Below are 16,133 nucleotides of genomic sequence, written 5' to 3'. Positions count from 1 at the left end.
CAAGTCTGTTATAAACTTAGCAAAAAATCCGGTACATTGAGACAAAATTCCACTTCTTGAGGGATCAAGTTAGCAAGAAGAAGGTTGAGCTAATTCATTGTAAAACAGAATTGCAAATTGTAGATGCTATGACAAAACCAATAAAGGGAGATAGGTTTGAGATGATGAGATCAATGCTAGGTGTGGTGAAAGTTTGAAGCAATATGGCTTAAGGAAGGATGCATTTTTTCGTAAATCTCACTGTTGTATTTTGAAACAACTTGCTGCTTGTTTTTGAATGCTTTGAATTAAGGAAGGATGTTAGAAAAACTAATAATTCAAAAGTTAGTTGGAACTTGCTATAATTAGAAAGTTGTTAAAGTTAGTTAGTCTATAAATAGTAAGGTGTATAAATAACTCATTGAGTTGTTCTATGAATGCAAGTTGCTTACACAAAAATTACTCTACCTTTCTTGTTAATTTTTCTCAACTTCTTCTCTAAATCTTCTTCATTCTGTTTCCATTTTCTTGTTGTATTTCTTTCTCTTCTTTCTTTGCTTCAACATCCCTTAATTTATATACTTACATTAACTTATCACCGTGTAAGAGAAATAAGTGTAATATTTTAAACAAGAAATGCAATAAATATAATTAAGTTAAACAAAATATGGTATATTGTGGAGACAAATGCAAATAATATACAAGTCAATGTATCTTCATTACTTAGTTGTTACAAAATGCATCAATAATTCTAAAGAGATGTTGTTCAAATCACTCTTATACTATATCGTAACGAACCAAAAATAATAAAAATGTATTAACTCATATTATTTGGTTTTGTCTCCACAATATATCATATTGTATTTAACTTAACTACACTCACCGTTCTTTTTATTTAGAAGATTATACTTATTTTTCATGTAAGGATGATTAGTGTAATACATGTATATAAAAGATTTAATATGTATACCCTACTAGCGTAAGTGTTTTGGTAGGTATAAAAAGAGATAAATAATTTTTAAATGTGTAAGAGTTTTTTTACACTGTTACTATATTATTCATATTCATTCATAATTAACTTTTGAACAAAAATAATATAAATAAATGGTAAATAATATATTGATTATGTATAAATTTTTATATTATAATTGCATAGATATTATTATCATCATTGTCACACGTAGAAAATGATAATTGTGAAATAATATTATAGCTGAATTGAGGATAAAAATCAATAACAAGTAACAACCTTAATATAAAAAAATAATTGGTTTATCTAAAACAACACTATAAAGTTGTGTGGGCAAGTTAAAACAATAACATAAAAAAACCCTAAAACAATTTTGACTTCACTTTTTTGGTTGTGCTGGTTGAATTTTCGGTCCTTCTATTTCTCCCGCACATCTTTTTTTGCCTCCTTCTCTCAATGATTCACTCTCCATCAGGTATCTATATACTCTATGATCTGTTTGGATTGTTTCAATTTGTTTTGTTTAAAAACTATGAAATTAAATTAGTCAATACTTGAATAATTTCACTCCCAACAATTTAAGATGTGGAACTAGTACTACTGGTTAAGTTTGATTTTAGATCCTATTTTGGGCAAGTAAAAAAACATTACTTTCTAGGTTTTTTGTTTGATTTTAATTTTTCTTCAAATCGCTTATGGTATGAATATTTGACTTCAGTTGAATATTTTGTTTTTTTAAATTTGATGTTGTTCTAAGTGTATATTGCTATCCCAAAAGCTACTTAAATTTGGTCTTTACGAATTTGGATTTAAAGATTCTATATTTTATTTATTTCTATTTTTGGACTACTGATGTTAAATTTGTGATCTGCTGTGTTGTTATGTTCTTTAGTTGAATGATTTGATGTGATTATCTGAGAATTTAATTAATGGGTTTTATTTTATTTTGTTTTTCGCTTTCTAATTGTTGTTGCTGAACATAAATTGTTTTTTGAATGACAGCAGATTTGCATTTGTTTGTGTAAATATTCGGACAGAACCCTTGGCAGGCATGAGGGATTTCATTCGTGATTTTCAATACTTAGCGGAAGGTATTTGTTGGTATTCTCTGGAAGCCATTGGCTTTATATTTGACGAATTTCTCACACTTTGCATGGTTTTTAACTCTTTCCTTGAGGAGTTTATTGAGTTCTTCTTGTGTGAAATCTTGATCGTATAGTTTCTTGAGTTGAAACAAGACATCTAGACTTCGGTTTAATTTTATGAAAAGGGGTATGTGTTTAGTGAAGTGAAGTTAAATTTGAGACACGGAAAGAGAGAAGCAAATTTGGTGTATTTTTTAGTTGTTATCCTGGCATGTGAGTGGATTTCATTGCGATCTAATCAGGGAGACTCTTTACCAATTTTAGAATGGATTTGATTCGAAATAAAGTTTATTATTGTTGTGTTTCTAAGGGTAACCACGTCTTGTATGGTTATAGCGGTGGAGGACAAGAACTTGAGAATGTCGCAGTTGTGTGCTTGGAGAAGGCCCCTGATTTTCATAGGTGGTATTTTGAGACAGTAGGTAAAAGGACTTACGGATTTTTTATGGAAGATGGATATGTTTACTTCACAATTGTTGATGAAGGTCTTGGTAACTCAGTAGTTCTCCGTTTTCTGGAGCATGTTAGAGATGAATTCAAAAAAATAGCTAGAAAGGGCTCAAGGGGAATTTTGCCAAACTTGAATTCAATTTACGTTCAGGAAAAACTGGTTCCTGTCATTCGCAATCTAATCACTTCTTTGGAGAATGTTTCACACGGTAGTAGTAATTGGAGGGGTGAAACCTCATCGTCTTTTCATGTGGATCTATCTCCTTCACTAAGTAATTTGAATGGACAAATTGAAGGTGCTACTTCAACAAAAGCTCCTTTGTTGGGAAAATCAAGCAAACCGGAGAAAAAGAAAGTGAAGGATAATGTGATTGCAATGAGAGATGTTGAGTTAGAGGAGCATCGACAATCTATAGATAGAGGAGCGAAGGTTGATTCAGGAAATCTGGATTTGATTAGCCAAGGTGGTGCTGCTATGTCGACCTCTTTGCAAAAAGATATGGATTCAATGAGAATGAGATCAGTCCCTGAAAACATTCGTAAGAAATGGTGGCGCCAAGTATACATTGTTCTTGCCATTGATGCAGCTGTGTGTATAATATTATTTGTGATATGGTTAGTAATATGTAATGGCATATCCTGCATTCGATAGAACTCAGTCTTATACGACACTGAATTTGGACCATTGTTATTTTGAAACTCAATATTTTCATTTTCCATGCATGATCTAATCAGCAACTGAAATTAGTTTCATTAGGTGAGCATGTAGATGGAAGTTACATATTTGTCTTGTCAGTAAGATCTTTAGTGCTTATTTATGGGGATGTGCTTTTGGTCACCCATTTATGAGCATTTTATTGAAGTCTAATGTACAGTTTCATCACTTTTAAACATTTGTACAAAATTTGAATTTTTGAAGATTTTAAATGTTCTTAAGGCAACTTTCCCCCTGTATGATATTCTCAAGTTTTATTCACATACTACTGTTGGCGTTTGGTATAGATCATTAAAGTTACAGCACATGTACCAAGTGAGATTGTGATTTTTCAGATGAGGAATGTGGTTTAGAATTTTCATACTACTTCAACTAGCATAGATCTTTAAAGTTGCAGCATATGTATTAGAGATTGTGATGTGCCTTTTAAGTCGCTGCCTCATAAATTTTGCTGTGGATGCTGATCTTTTGCATCATGAAGCAAAAGACTGAATATGATATTGATAAAGTTGCTATTAAGGTTAGTTGAGTAAAGGGCCTAAGGGTTTGTTTATTTCATCATGAAACAAAGGAAAGAGAAGATTTTAGAGTCATCTCACAAGTGTATTTCATGGTTTCCAACTCTTTTTTTTCTCTTTATTCCTTTTCAAAATCCAACTCATAAACAAATAGAACTGCATGGGAAGTTCTAAAACAATTCAAATTACAAAGTACTACTAGTCTTCTGCAGTTGTTATTGGTACATTGACATGCTTAAAACCTAAAAAATGCTGTTTTTTTGGGTTGTTCTAAGGAATATTACTGTGTTGCCCCTTATTTTAGTAACATTTGACCAACTAGTTTCTCTAGTTCTTATCTTAGAAGTTAATGTTTTCACTTGAGCTAAACCTTTCTTAAATCTTAATGATGTTAATTATGTTACTTGTACCATTAACCTTTCATTTGATTGACTCATTTTTAGTGACTATAGTGGTACTAGTTTTAAAGACTCTTATTTTGTTCAGATCATAAATTACAACTTGAGAACCACACTTTTAACTCTGGTATTTACAGTGAAGTGTCTCTTTTGGTTGAATTTAAGTCTTTATAATTATTGGGAAGTGATGTATTTAATAGCCTAAAAGGGTGATGCATTTAGTGTTCCAATAAAATTTAGGCTTTTTTAAGTTCTTCAACTATGCCCTTGTAAAACTGGTATAAAAAAGCAGTTAATTTTAGGAATATCACACTAATTAAACCAATTATTGAATATCTTTGATTGTATTTGAAAATACATATATTGTATACAACTGAATGATGGACAATTTGCAAGGTGGACTTGTACATTTTAATAAAATATTACATTTTCATCAGGGTCAAATGTTCCGGCTAAACCTTGCTTATGTCATGTCTTTTTCAATCGAAGTCCTTTGTGTTTATGAAGAAATCAGATTTAAAAGTTAAAGTTTTGACTGTATGTTCAAAGGACTCAAATTTCCAAGATATCATAAATTACAAGTCTTTTTTTTGGAGAAGAAGAAAATTCTATTACCAAAACGGTTAAGTACCAACCGATCAATCAGTCCAGGCTATTACACCAAATCACTAGAATGGTCCCTATAATCAATTAGGGTTGAGTTTATCATAGTACAATTTCAGCCCATTATGCAGCGTAATTCTATCACAAATTGCTCTAATAACATTAGGCCCAATGTCTAAACTATTATTTTGTTTCTCGAAGAGACAAACATTCCTCAGATTTCAGATTGCATACACGGTTTCAGCAATGGAGATCTTCATCAGTTTGCATTTCATGCTCTTCCCTCTTGTTTGTTGTTCAATCCTCTGAAGCTCAGCCGTCCATCCTCCTGGTGTGTGGTTATTTTCCATCCATCTTAGCACATATGTCCATATTCTTGGTGTGTGGGCACAAAGAAAGAATAAATGTTTAGTTGACTTCATAAGGTCACAAAAAGCACATTTACCATCTGTCCAAATCCCAAATTTATGTAGTCTATCCTTGGTGGGTAACCTGCCATGGCACCCCATCCATAATGTGAAGTGAGCCCGAGGTTTTGCAGGATTATCGTAGAAAATCTTCTTCCAACTCACCTATTGTTTTGGGCCCCTAAGTTCCATGTACATCCTTTTAGTGCTAAATTTTCCATTCACAATAGCGTCAAACCAGGTCAAGGATTGCATTATATCAGTCCTGTGCTTAAGTATGGATTTTAGGATCCAAGAGCAGTTTGAGCTTACTCTGTATATTCTGAGATCTGCATCTTTCAGGTAGTATGTGTGAACCTACTTAATCCAAAGCTTATCTGATTTAGAAGCTAGGTGCCAGAGCAGTTTAGCTATGGTGGCCTTATTCCAGTCCGTGAGAGCTATGATGTTCAAGCCCCCAGCTTGCTTGGGGTCACAAACCTTACTCCAAGCCAGAGGAGCCTTTCTACTATTATCATCCCTGCCACTCCATAGAAAAATCCTACACTTGGATTCTAAGTGTGAAAGAACTTTTTTTGGTAGTGGGAAAACTTGTATCCAGTAGTTTTCTATGGAGAATAACACATTCCTAATCAATTGCAGTCTACCTGCATAGCTGAGAAGCCTTGTGCTCCAGTGCTTCAGTCTTGCTGTGATTTTTTCAATTAAAGGGGAGCATAAATTCACTGCCAATTTCCTACTGTCGAGGGGAACACCAAGGTATTTAGTTATTTTCGCCAATACCTTGCAGTGCAGTCCAAACTTCCTCTTTAGTTACTCTTAGGATTAGATTGAAAGCCATATCTCTGCTGAGGCATGGACTCCTTCTCAGGGCTATCAAGTTTACACCTTTCCTGTGGGTGGTGGTTGTACCTACAAGGTTTGTGTAAAAGGATAACACTTCTTGCATAATTCCCTCTTGAGTAGAGACTGAGGTCCCATCAGATTTTGTTAGTGTATAGATACCTTTTTTATTGCTTTTATCTTTTACTGTGGCATGAAAGAATGCATTGTTGCCATCACCAAGATGAAGCCAATTAATCTTGGATTTTTGTTTCATAACCTCCTCCTCTGTTTTGTGAAGATCCAACAGGTTTTCAGTGCAGGTTTTCACCTCCATCAACAAGTTAGAGTTGAACTAATCATTTTGAAGCTGGGTTTGAGCCTCATTCAATTTGAGCCTTGCTGTCTGGATGTGGTCAGTTATACCATTATATTTTCTCCCCAAACTCTTTAGTGTAGTTCTCAGACGCTTTAGTTTTTCCTATAGACAATACATTGGTGTACCTGTAATAGGTTGTTCCCATTTATGTTTAACATAAGGAATGAATTCCTCATGTTTTGAGAGACAATTTAGGAACTTGAATAAGTGCGTTTTTGTAGTTCTGACCATATTATGGGCTTTGATCAGCATAGGGGAGTGATCTGATATGCCAGTAGGGAGAACTTCAATTAGCATATTGTGACATTGTTGGAACCAGGCCACATTGCAGATTGCCCTATCAATTCTTAAGTATATTATGCCTTCTGTAGTGTGCTTATTTGACCAAGTGAAGTGAGGGCCATGAGTATTAGCTTCAAAGAGCCCAACAATTTGTATCATATTTTCTAGATCTTCATATTCATGGAGTTGTACCCTAGCACCTCCACATCTATCCTTAGTGCTTAGGACATTATTGAAGTCCCTAATTGTTATCCAAGGGCCTGATAACCCGTGTGAAAGTTGGCTGGTCAGTAGAGTGGATTAGGCTCACTCAGATGCATTAGCTGGTCAGTAGAGTGGACTAGGCTCACTATTACCTTTCTAGGATCACACAGGCACCATATTCTTCCATTTTCATGATTTGCATAGTTGTCATAGTAGTGCCAATGTTGATCAAAATGTTTCCTGATCTTATTCATGTTGCTATTCTTAACTCTGGTTTCTAGCAGGAGAGCAATGGCCACATCTAAAGTCTTGAGACAGGAGCTAATCTCACGATGCCTAGCCACTTTATTTAACCCCCTACCATTCCATGATACAATCATGGAACCTTTTCATTTTCCCCAACTGTATCATCTCCAAATCGCAGTGGGGTATATTCATTGTGGCATTGTAGCTTGAAGGTTCCATTATTGATGGCATGGGTTTGAAATGGAGAATTTTCCTTGTCTTTTCGCCCACTTCCAATAGTAATCCAAGGTTGTTGTTGAGGCTGACCAAGCTCCTTCTCGTTTGCATCAGGGCAAGTTACTTGCTTTTTATCTCATATAGGTTTGGGCTTGGGTTGGGGTCTATGTCTTTTCTGTACCTGTTGTGCACAATCATGCCCAATTGAGAGGCATTTGTCATAGTATAGTGGTTTCCATTCATACTCAATTTTTTGTTCAATCTTCCTCCCTAAGTGGTCTTTGATCATGACCTTCTCCTTCAACTTTGTGGTCAAATCTACCTCAACTAGGATCCTTGCATATGTTACCCTGAGTTTTTTTGCTGTACACTCATCGGTGGTGATAGGCTTCCCCACCGCACTTGCAATTTTTGATATGCTCTTTTCTCCCTATAGGTGGAGCGGCAGGTGGGGGAGTTTTATCAAGAGGGGCAGAACACGCAATAAATCATCCTTGAGCTCAAAATCTAGTGTCCACTGTCTTAGGAACATCAGTAATCCATAAATAGTATATGGGCCCTTTGCTAACACATCATCTCTCTCTTGTCCAGATTTGAATCGAATTAAGAAATACCCATTTTCATTGTAGTATAGTTCAGGGAGGGTGATAAAGTTCCATACCTTTTGCATGAAGGTTTTCACCACATTCATGGAGAGGTCACCCCCTAGCACATATAATATGAGTGTGTGCTCCCAGAATTTTATCTCTGTTGCCACATCTTCATCATCAATTTGTATCTCTATTTCACCATCTATGATAGTGGGTGGCACGAAGCTAATAGATAAGCCACGATCAGGACCTCGATTATCTTTGATGATGTCCACCCATGGTTGCGGCTAATTCGCTTCATGTGTTTGTTGTTTTCTAATTTGTGTCATCGGAGTTGTACAGGGGTTGATACCTCCCGTTCTACAATTTCTTCCCTTTCACTTTGCTCATTTTCCATGTTTGTCGTATGATCTTCACATAGAAGGCTTCGTTGAAGGTTGCTTGCTGTATCCACAGGTGTAGGTGTCGCCGCCTTCTTCCTCGGTCGACCAACGCCCTTTTTCCCCATGGTCGCCACAGTCAACGCCCTTATTAAATTACAAGTCTTTATGACCAGCAAAATAATCAATATCATCATTATCATACAATTTCTTTTAATCGATTGAATTTGCTCAAGGAAGGGCGAGCATCGACAAAATAGTAAAATTGTTTGCCTTATAATATAATAGTGGTGAGTTTAAAACCTGGAAATAATATCTTTGCTTACATTGTTAAAGTTGTATATGTCTATCATATGTAGAGTTCGCTAAGTAAGGGTTTCGTGTACTAGGTGAATTTTTATTCAATTTGCTTAAAGATTGTGTTAGGTACTAATCAAAGTTGTTTGCAAGGGACTAGAGGGTACCATAGATCGGATAGGGGAATGAATTCATACAGACTAGAAAATTGCTCAATTAGTCAGCTCACTTTAAACTGCTGTAAACCTAGTCAAACTGTTTTAAACCGAATGGTTAGACTGACTGTTTTGCTCCCGTTAAAAGGCACGGATGAGTTAAAAGCAATCATGAAATCTTATACCATCTTAATCCTCATTCATCATTAACTTGGATTGTATATGTATTTTTGTCATATTATATATATATATATATATGACTTCTTCCAATCCGACTGAACAAATTTAATTAGTTAGAGCCTAAATAAGCCTATATGGCGTCTTTTGATTTGATGTATAATTCAGGTATGATAACATTAATGCTAATGTAGTATGGTGAGAGTTAAAGCAATAAAAAAACTTATTTTTTCACTTCTAAAGTCATTTTCACTCTAATTTTCTTGTAATAAATTCGTCCTAAGTGCTATCTATATATGTAGGGTAGTTTACTGACATGACCTTTTAAGTGGATAGGAGTGTATAATTAGTAACTATTAGCTCAGGTGTCTTCATTAAAACAAAAACTTAACTTAGGTGACAATGTAGAGCGAGTCCTAGTTCGTGAGGTTGGTGGTGGTGGATATTATAGAAAAATGGAGGAAATGTGCACATTTAGAGGGAGATTGATTTAGAATCCCTTGCATGTGTAACGACCAACGAGGGTCCACAGGGTGTGTTAATTTAGGAGGGAAAAAAAATTATATAATGACTTTTTATAAACTATTATTATATTATTTACTATTCATATTTATTCGTTATTGATTCTTAAAAAAAATAATACAAATGAATACTGAAAAATATATTAAGTATATATAAATATTTATATTGATAGTCCATAAATATTACAATCCTAATATATTATAATATGGTGAGATATATTTAACTTGATGTGTTCTCTCTTTCCTATATAAAAAATTAGGGTAAAGTTATTGACAAGCTCCATTTTATTTATCATATTTTTAGACTTTTGTTTTAGAGTAAAGACCTAATTTAGTTTTTAAAAAAAAATTGTGTATAAGAATTTGATTCTTCTAAAATTGAAAATTATATAATAGTTTCTAAAAATATCTAATGTGGATCAAATTAGTTATATTTAACATTTTCATAACCAAAAAAGTTGAAGGTAACTTTTGCATTTGAAAGCTATTTTTCAGAAAGCTAATTCAAGTAGCATCTAGAAAGTGAAAGTAATTTTCAATATTTTGTTTACCAATTTTGTCATTCAATATTTAAAAAACTACATTAAATGCCCGCCCTCAATTAAAACCTTATTTATCACCCGTGTCTTTCCTTCATGGAGAAAAAACCAACAACCCCCTCCATTTGTGTGATTCTCAATGATTATCATTTTAGGTATGTTACACAACTTACAAGGTTTTATAGAGGACAAAGGACCTTGTTGATTTTATATTTTATTTTCCTGACATGGTTATATATAACATGAGTCACTCCTATTCTTTGCTTTTATATAATGAGATATATGATATTGTTTTATGCATGTGTTAGATTGTTATATATGTTTTTCTTTGATTTCTATTTTCATCTATTTTGAAGACTTATTATGATAATTATTCATAGAGATTTTAAAGTCTTTGCTCTCTTGATTCTTTATGTTATTGTTTTTATTTCTCTGTTTCAATATCCATCATTTACTTGTATAATTTATGAAATTTCCTTAAATACCAAAAGTTTCTCTATTTCACTATCCATCATTTACTTGTATAATTTATGAAATTTCCTTAAATACCAAAAGGAAAGCTTAAAGGCAAAAAAAAAGGGAGAGAAGAAGGTTTATTCTATTTTTAACATACATTCACAATCACTTGCCTAAATCAATTTAAAATTATGCATAATCTTACTAATCTTGAACATGCGATATGTAAATATATTTAGTATCATTAAATTTATAAAACTTCTAAATGGAGATATAAAAAACTTATACATAATATAGAATCATTATGTAGACACCTAATAATGTTGAAGAAAAACTTGTAATTTTATTTTTCCATCATTTCGTAGTTGTATTGAGAGGTCGTTTGAGGTTACGTAGAAAAGATGGAAAATTCTTAGTCAAATAACATAGTATAGTTTGAAGACCCAATTCAATATTATTATGGTTGCACTTACATTACATAATTATATTCGGATTATGATATCAATCGTAAAACTTTAAATGAGACAAATTTTAGAACGGGGAAGAACGTAACAATATTTCTAGCTAAATATGAGAGTCAAATGAGATAAATGATGGATTATGTTATTGAATTTTTGTAACCGCAAAGAGATCATCACAATTGACACATGGATCACTCAATTGGTAATAATTAAATGGCACAGGATTTGCTTCCATATGGTACAAGAAAGAAAGGAAGAAACTAATAAATAATTAAATATTATCTTACCTATATTACTTACTAAACCATAGGTTGGGTTTGGAGTATTTATTGGGAATATGTTACAAAAACCCATTAACATAAGTCCCTAGTCTTTAATATTTGGCAATAATGTTGATGTCAAAAAGTTTGGGTTTCTTTTTTACTTTACATTTCCTTCTCCTAGCTCAAGTACTTCAAGAGTGCACTTACTTGGTATTACCACTAAACAAGGTCACTATTTTTTTCAAGGGCATTAACTTTTAACCACTCTTAAGTATGCATTTAACATTTTTGACATGATCACACGATAAAACAGTCAGTTGTTAGGAGGGACATTCACATAAGAAATTACTTCTTTATTCAAAAGGTGAGGAGATATTGTGGTAGTACACAAAAAATAGCTCCTCCTTAAATGTTTTCTTAAAAAGTATAAAAAAGTCATGTTAAAATCTATCTTATATTCTATAACCCTCATATATTTCTATTAATGGAGATGATCTTGTTAATTTATTATTCATATAAGTGTTTTCTTCTAAACCCTAATATACATTTTATCTTTCCCTTTTTTACCCATCACATCATCAATCATCTTTATCTCTTTTCTTCATCGTTTTCTCATTCCAATACCTCCTAAACAAATCAGCTAGTCCAACGGGTAATTAGTCTAATTTCTTAGCAACGAGGCCATCATATTACCCCACATCAGACAATAGTTTGTGATGATTAATGAGAAGTTTGAATAAAGGTGCACTGTTAATTTACCTGCATGAAGTTTAGAATTAAGCTAGTGTGCAATATAAAAATGAGTTTATATTGATTTACACCTTTTATTTGTATTTTGAAACTACTTTAATTTTTTTGTATAAAATTAATGAAGATGTAATTTTGTAAGAAATTTTTTATATAAGGTTTTTTTATGAATGTATGGTGTATTTATTGATCAACAGAAATAGAAGTACATGCAACATTTTCTGCAACAATGAAGTGATATGTTGGTGTGTAAATCTTGACCTAGGAATGTTACAATGTTAGTCATAAAAGAGAGAAAGAAGAGGAGTAAAACGATATAGCCACGTCAAAATTACTTATAAAAAAAATAATATTTATTAAGAAAAAGCTAGCTTCACTATACTTTATATCTTTTGAACTAAAATAACATCATTTCATATGCACAATATCTACAACAATGGGAAGAAAAGGGAAATAAACCTATTAAAGATGCAAATCATTGTTGGTTATTCAAAGTTGACTGAGTGGAATTATTATGTTGAATAAATTTCACATTATATAGAAGTGAATAAAAGAATAAATTAAAATAACATATAAGTAGATGAACTTATAAACACATTGTCTTATGTTTTTGGGATCGATGAGTTCAAACAATGAGAGGTTGAAGTAAAGTATTTCCTCATATGCTAAGTTAGGTGAGAAAGAAACATATAAGTGATATTGATGCAAAATCTTAAGACATTAGGCCTATAAATTTAACAATTTATATATTCTTTAATTTATTCATTTCTATATAATGTGAGACTTCTTCACTATTATAGCTCACACTTAAAATACATAATATCTCCCATTTTAAGTGTCAGTTACTCCCATTTATATATCAGGTACTCTAAACTCGATTCTATCTATTTGTACCATTGTTGATTTGTCTTGTCATCAATAAAATATATTACCTAACCATATGTCACTTCGATACTCACTTGATCAACCCAAGCTGATAAGAAGGAACTTATTAATCAACCCATGGTAAGTTATATGTAAGAGTTGACAGCTTCGTCCTTTTTGAGGCAAAGGAAAGAAAGCATTCTTTGTATTTTTTGGTGTGGTCTGGTTTCTTCTGTTCTTCTTGAGTCTTTGGTCTTATTTAGTAGTTATGCATCATTATTAGTCTATTACCTATATAAAAAAAAGCTCACACAATTATTCTTTTTGGACACATGTCACAACCATAATCATTTTTCTCCCACCCAAACTCTCTCACCTTTCTTCCAACATGTTTCTCTACTTTTCTTCTTCTTATGACAATTTTTCCAGCCACATTAAATCTCCAATTAAAGCCCTTAATTTTATATGGTTTCTTCATTAAAAAATATTCCAGTTTCATTATTAAAAAGTTTTTCATCTTCTCTCCGTTTTAATTTTTTAACCTTACTCAAACTTTTCAATTTCAGCTTCATCTATTTGATATTATTATTTTATGAATATAATATTTATACATTAATATTAACAATGTAAATATTTATACACATGATATGAACTTCTATACTTTTTCATTATTATAATAAATATTTAAATTCAAATTCAAATAATAATGATGTATCACACTAAATTGTATTTGAATAAATTTTTTTAACCTTACTCAAACTTTTCAAATTCAGTTTCATCTATTTAATATTATTATTTTATGAATATAATATTTATACACTAATAATATAAAGATTTATACACATGATATGAACTTCTTGTTAAAATGGTAGTATGCATGGATAAGAGAGATTCTTGATGAACAAGAAAGAATGAGAAATGTGTTATTGAATTGAATTCCAAAGTTACATTGAATCATCTATATAAAGAGAAGAAAATACTAACTACCCTAACTAAATTAACTAACTGACTAACAAAGGCTCAACTATTTTAACACTACTATATTTTCCCATTATTATAATAAATATTTAAATTCAAATCCAAATAATAATGATACATCACAATAAATTGTATTTTAATAATTTTTCAAGTCCATCTCTTTATCTTCTATTCTCCTCTCTCCATCTATTAACTAATAGAGTTAATTACACTGACACCACTGAGTTTTAGTGAAATTACACAAATCACCCCTCATTTTTTACATCTACACAAACCTCCCCTAGTTTTTATACTTTTATTACACTGACCACCTCTGTATGAGAAATAAGTATAATCTTTTAAACAAAAAATGTGATATATGCAATTAAATTAAACAAAACATGGTATATTGTGAGGAAAAATCCAAATAATATACAAATCAATGTATCTTTATTATTTTTAGTTACAAAATGCATCAACAATTCTAAAGAGATATTGTTTAAATCGCTTTTATACTATATCGTAACGAACCAAAAATAATAAAGAGGTATCGACTCAAATATTATTTGGACTTGTCTCCACAATATATCATGTTTTGTTTAACTTAATTGCATTTATCATATTTTTTGTTCAAAAAATTATACTTATTTTCATGCAGAGGTGGTCAGTATAATGAAAGTATAAAAATTAGGGGAGTTTGTGTAGGTGTAGAAAAGTGAGGGGTGGTTTGTGTAATTCCGAAAACTCATGGAGTGTCAGTGTAATTTACTCTAACTAATATTATTAAACTCGCACATCACACATTTTCATCTTTCATTTTATTTCTTATTTATTATTTCTTCTATCTCAACAATATTCTTTTTCTCCAATTTGATTCCATTTTCTTCCTTCAATTATGCATCTTCTATTGCGTTTTTTCATTGATTCTTATTTATTTTGTAAATCTATTGTTATTTTATATATATGGTATTTAAAGTGCATTTGCTATTGATTTTATTGTTCATTTTATAGATATATTTTGATTTTGTAGATTTGTTCTTATTTTATCATTGATTTTATTGTTGCTCCCACCATTACTCATTTTGGACACATGTCACACCCAAAATCATTTTTTCCCCGCCCAAACTCTTTCACCTTTCTTCAAACATGTTTCTCTACTTTTCTTCTTCTTATCACAATTTTATATGGTTTCCTCATTAATTTTATATGGTTTCCTCATTAAAAAAATGTCTCGGTTTCATTATTATAAAGTTTTTCAACTTCTCTCCGTTTTAATTTTTTAACCTAACTCAAACTTTTCAATTTCAACTTCATTTATTTAATATTATTATTTTATGAATATAATATTTATACACTAACAGTGTAAAGATTTAAACACATGATATGAACTTCTATACTTTTCCATTATTATAATAAATATTTAAGTTCAAATTCAAATAATAATGATACCACATTAAATTGTATTTGAATAAAAAAAATTAACCTTACTCAAACTTTTCAATTCCAACTTCATCTATTTAATATTATTATTTTATGAATATACTATTTATACACTAACAGACTAAAGATTTATACACATGATATGAACTTCTATATTTTTTCATTATTATAATAAATATTTAAATTCAAATTCAAATAATAATGATACATCACAATAAATTGTATTTGAATAATTTTTCAAGTCCATCTCTTTATCTTCCTATCTCCATCTATTAACTAATATTATTAAACTCACACATCACACATATTCATCTTTCATTTTATTTATTATTTATTATTTCTTCTTTCTTCTATATCAATAATCTTCTTTTTCTCCAGTTTCATTCCATTTTCTTCATTCAATTATGCATTTTCTATTGCGTTTTTTCATTGATTCTTATTTATGTTGTAAATATATTGTTATTTTTTATATATGATATTTAAAGTGTATTTGTTATTGATTTTATTGTTCATTTTGTAGATATATTCTGATTTTGTAGATTTGTTCTTATTTTATCATTGATTTTATTGTTTATTTTTTTTTGCAGATATGTTCTTATTTTCATAAGCATCTATAGCCTATAGTGTATTCTCCTCTAACATTAGGTAAGAATCATAATTTTGAAAATATATGTTGTTTAACACTTATTTTGATTGTTTGTTTTTCCTTCAAACAAGAGCATGTTATCTCTACTATTATCTTCACTTACATTCCATTTTTTCATCTCATTCTCCTCTTCATTTTCATTTCATTTTTCTATTTCATTATCTTGTTGCGCCTTCATTATTGTCTTTATTTTCCAACAATCCCTCTTAAAGTGTATTTTATTGATTTATTGTTTATTTTGTATATTTGTTCTTATTTTATAAATTTGTTCTTAAATTGCATTTTCATTGATTTTTTTGTTTATTT

General features: G+C 31.0%; 1 protein-coding gene across 1 annotated transcript; it reads left to right on the top strand.

The window, feature by feature from the left end:
• LOC109343425 (phytolongin Phyl1.1-like) lies at positions 1,285-3,462 on the top strand. Its single transcript, XM_019581696.1, has 2 exons — positions 1,285-1,424; positions 1,952-3,462. Exon 2 carries the CDS (start codon positions 2,360-2,362, stop codon positions 3,194-3,196), a length of 837 nt encoding a protein of 278 aa, XP_019437241.1. The 5' UTR covers positions 1,285-1,424; positions 1,952-2,359; the 3' UTR covers positions 3,197-3,462.

This window comes from Lupinus angustifolius, chromosome LG03, assembly GCF_001865875.1.
Source record: "Lupinus angustifolius cultivar Tanjil chromosome LG03, LupAngTanjil_v1.0, whole genome shotgun sequence".
NCBI lineage: Eukaryota > Viridiplantae > Streptophyta > Magnoliopsida > Fabales > Fabaceae > Lupinus > Lupinus angustifolius.
Note: the sequence above shows the minus strand (reverse complement) of the source record. Positions and strands in the feature narration are given on the sequence as shown.

Excerpts from the sequence above, each read along its gene's own strand:
- LOC109343425 (XM_019581696.1), top strand. The coding sequence starts at position 2,360 with ATGGATTTGATTCGAAATAAAGTTTATTATTGTTGTGTTTCTAAGGGT.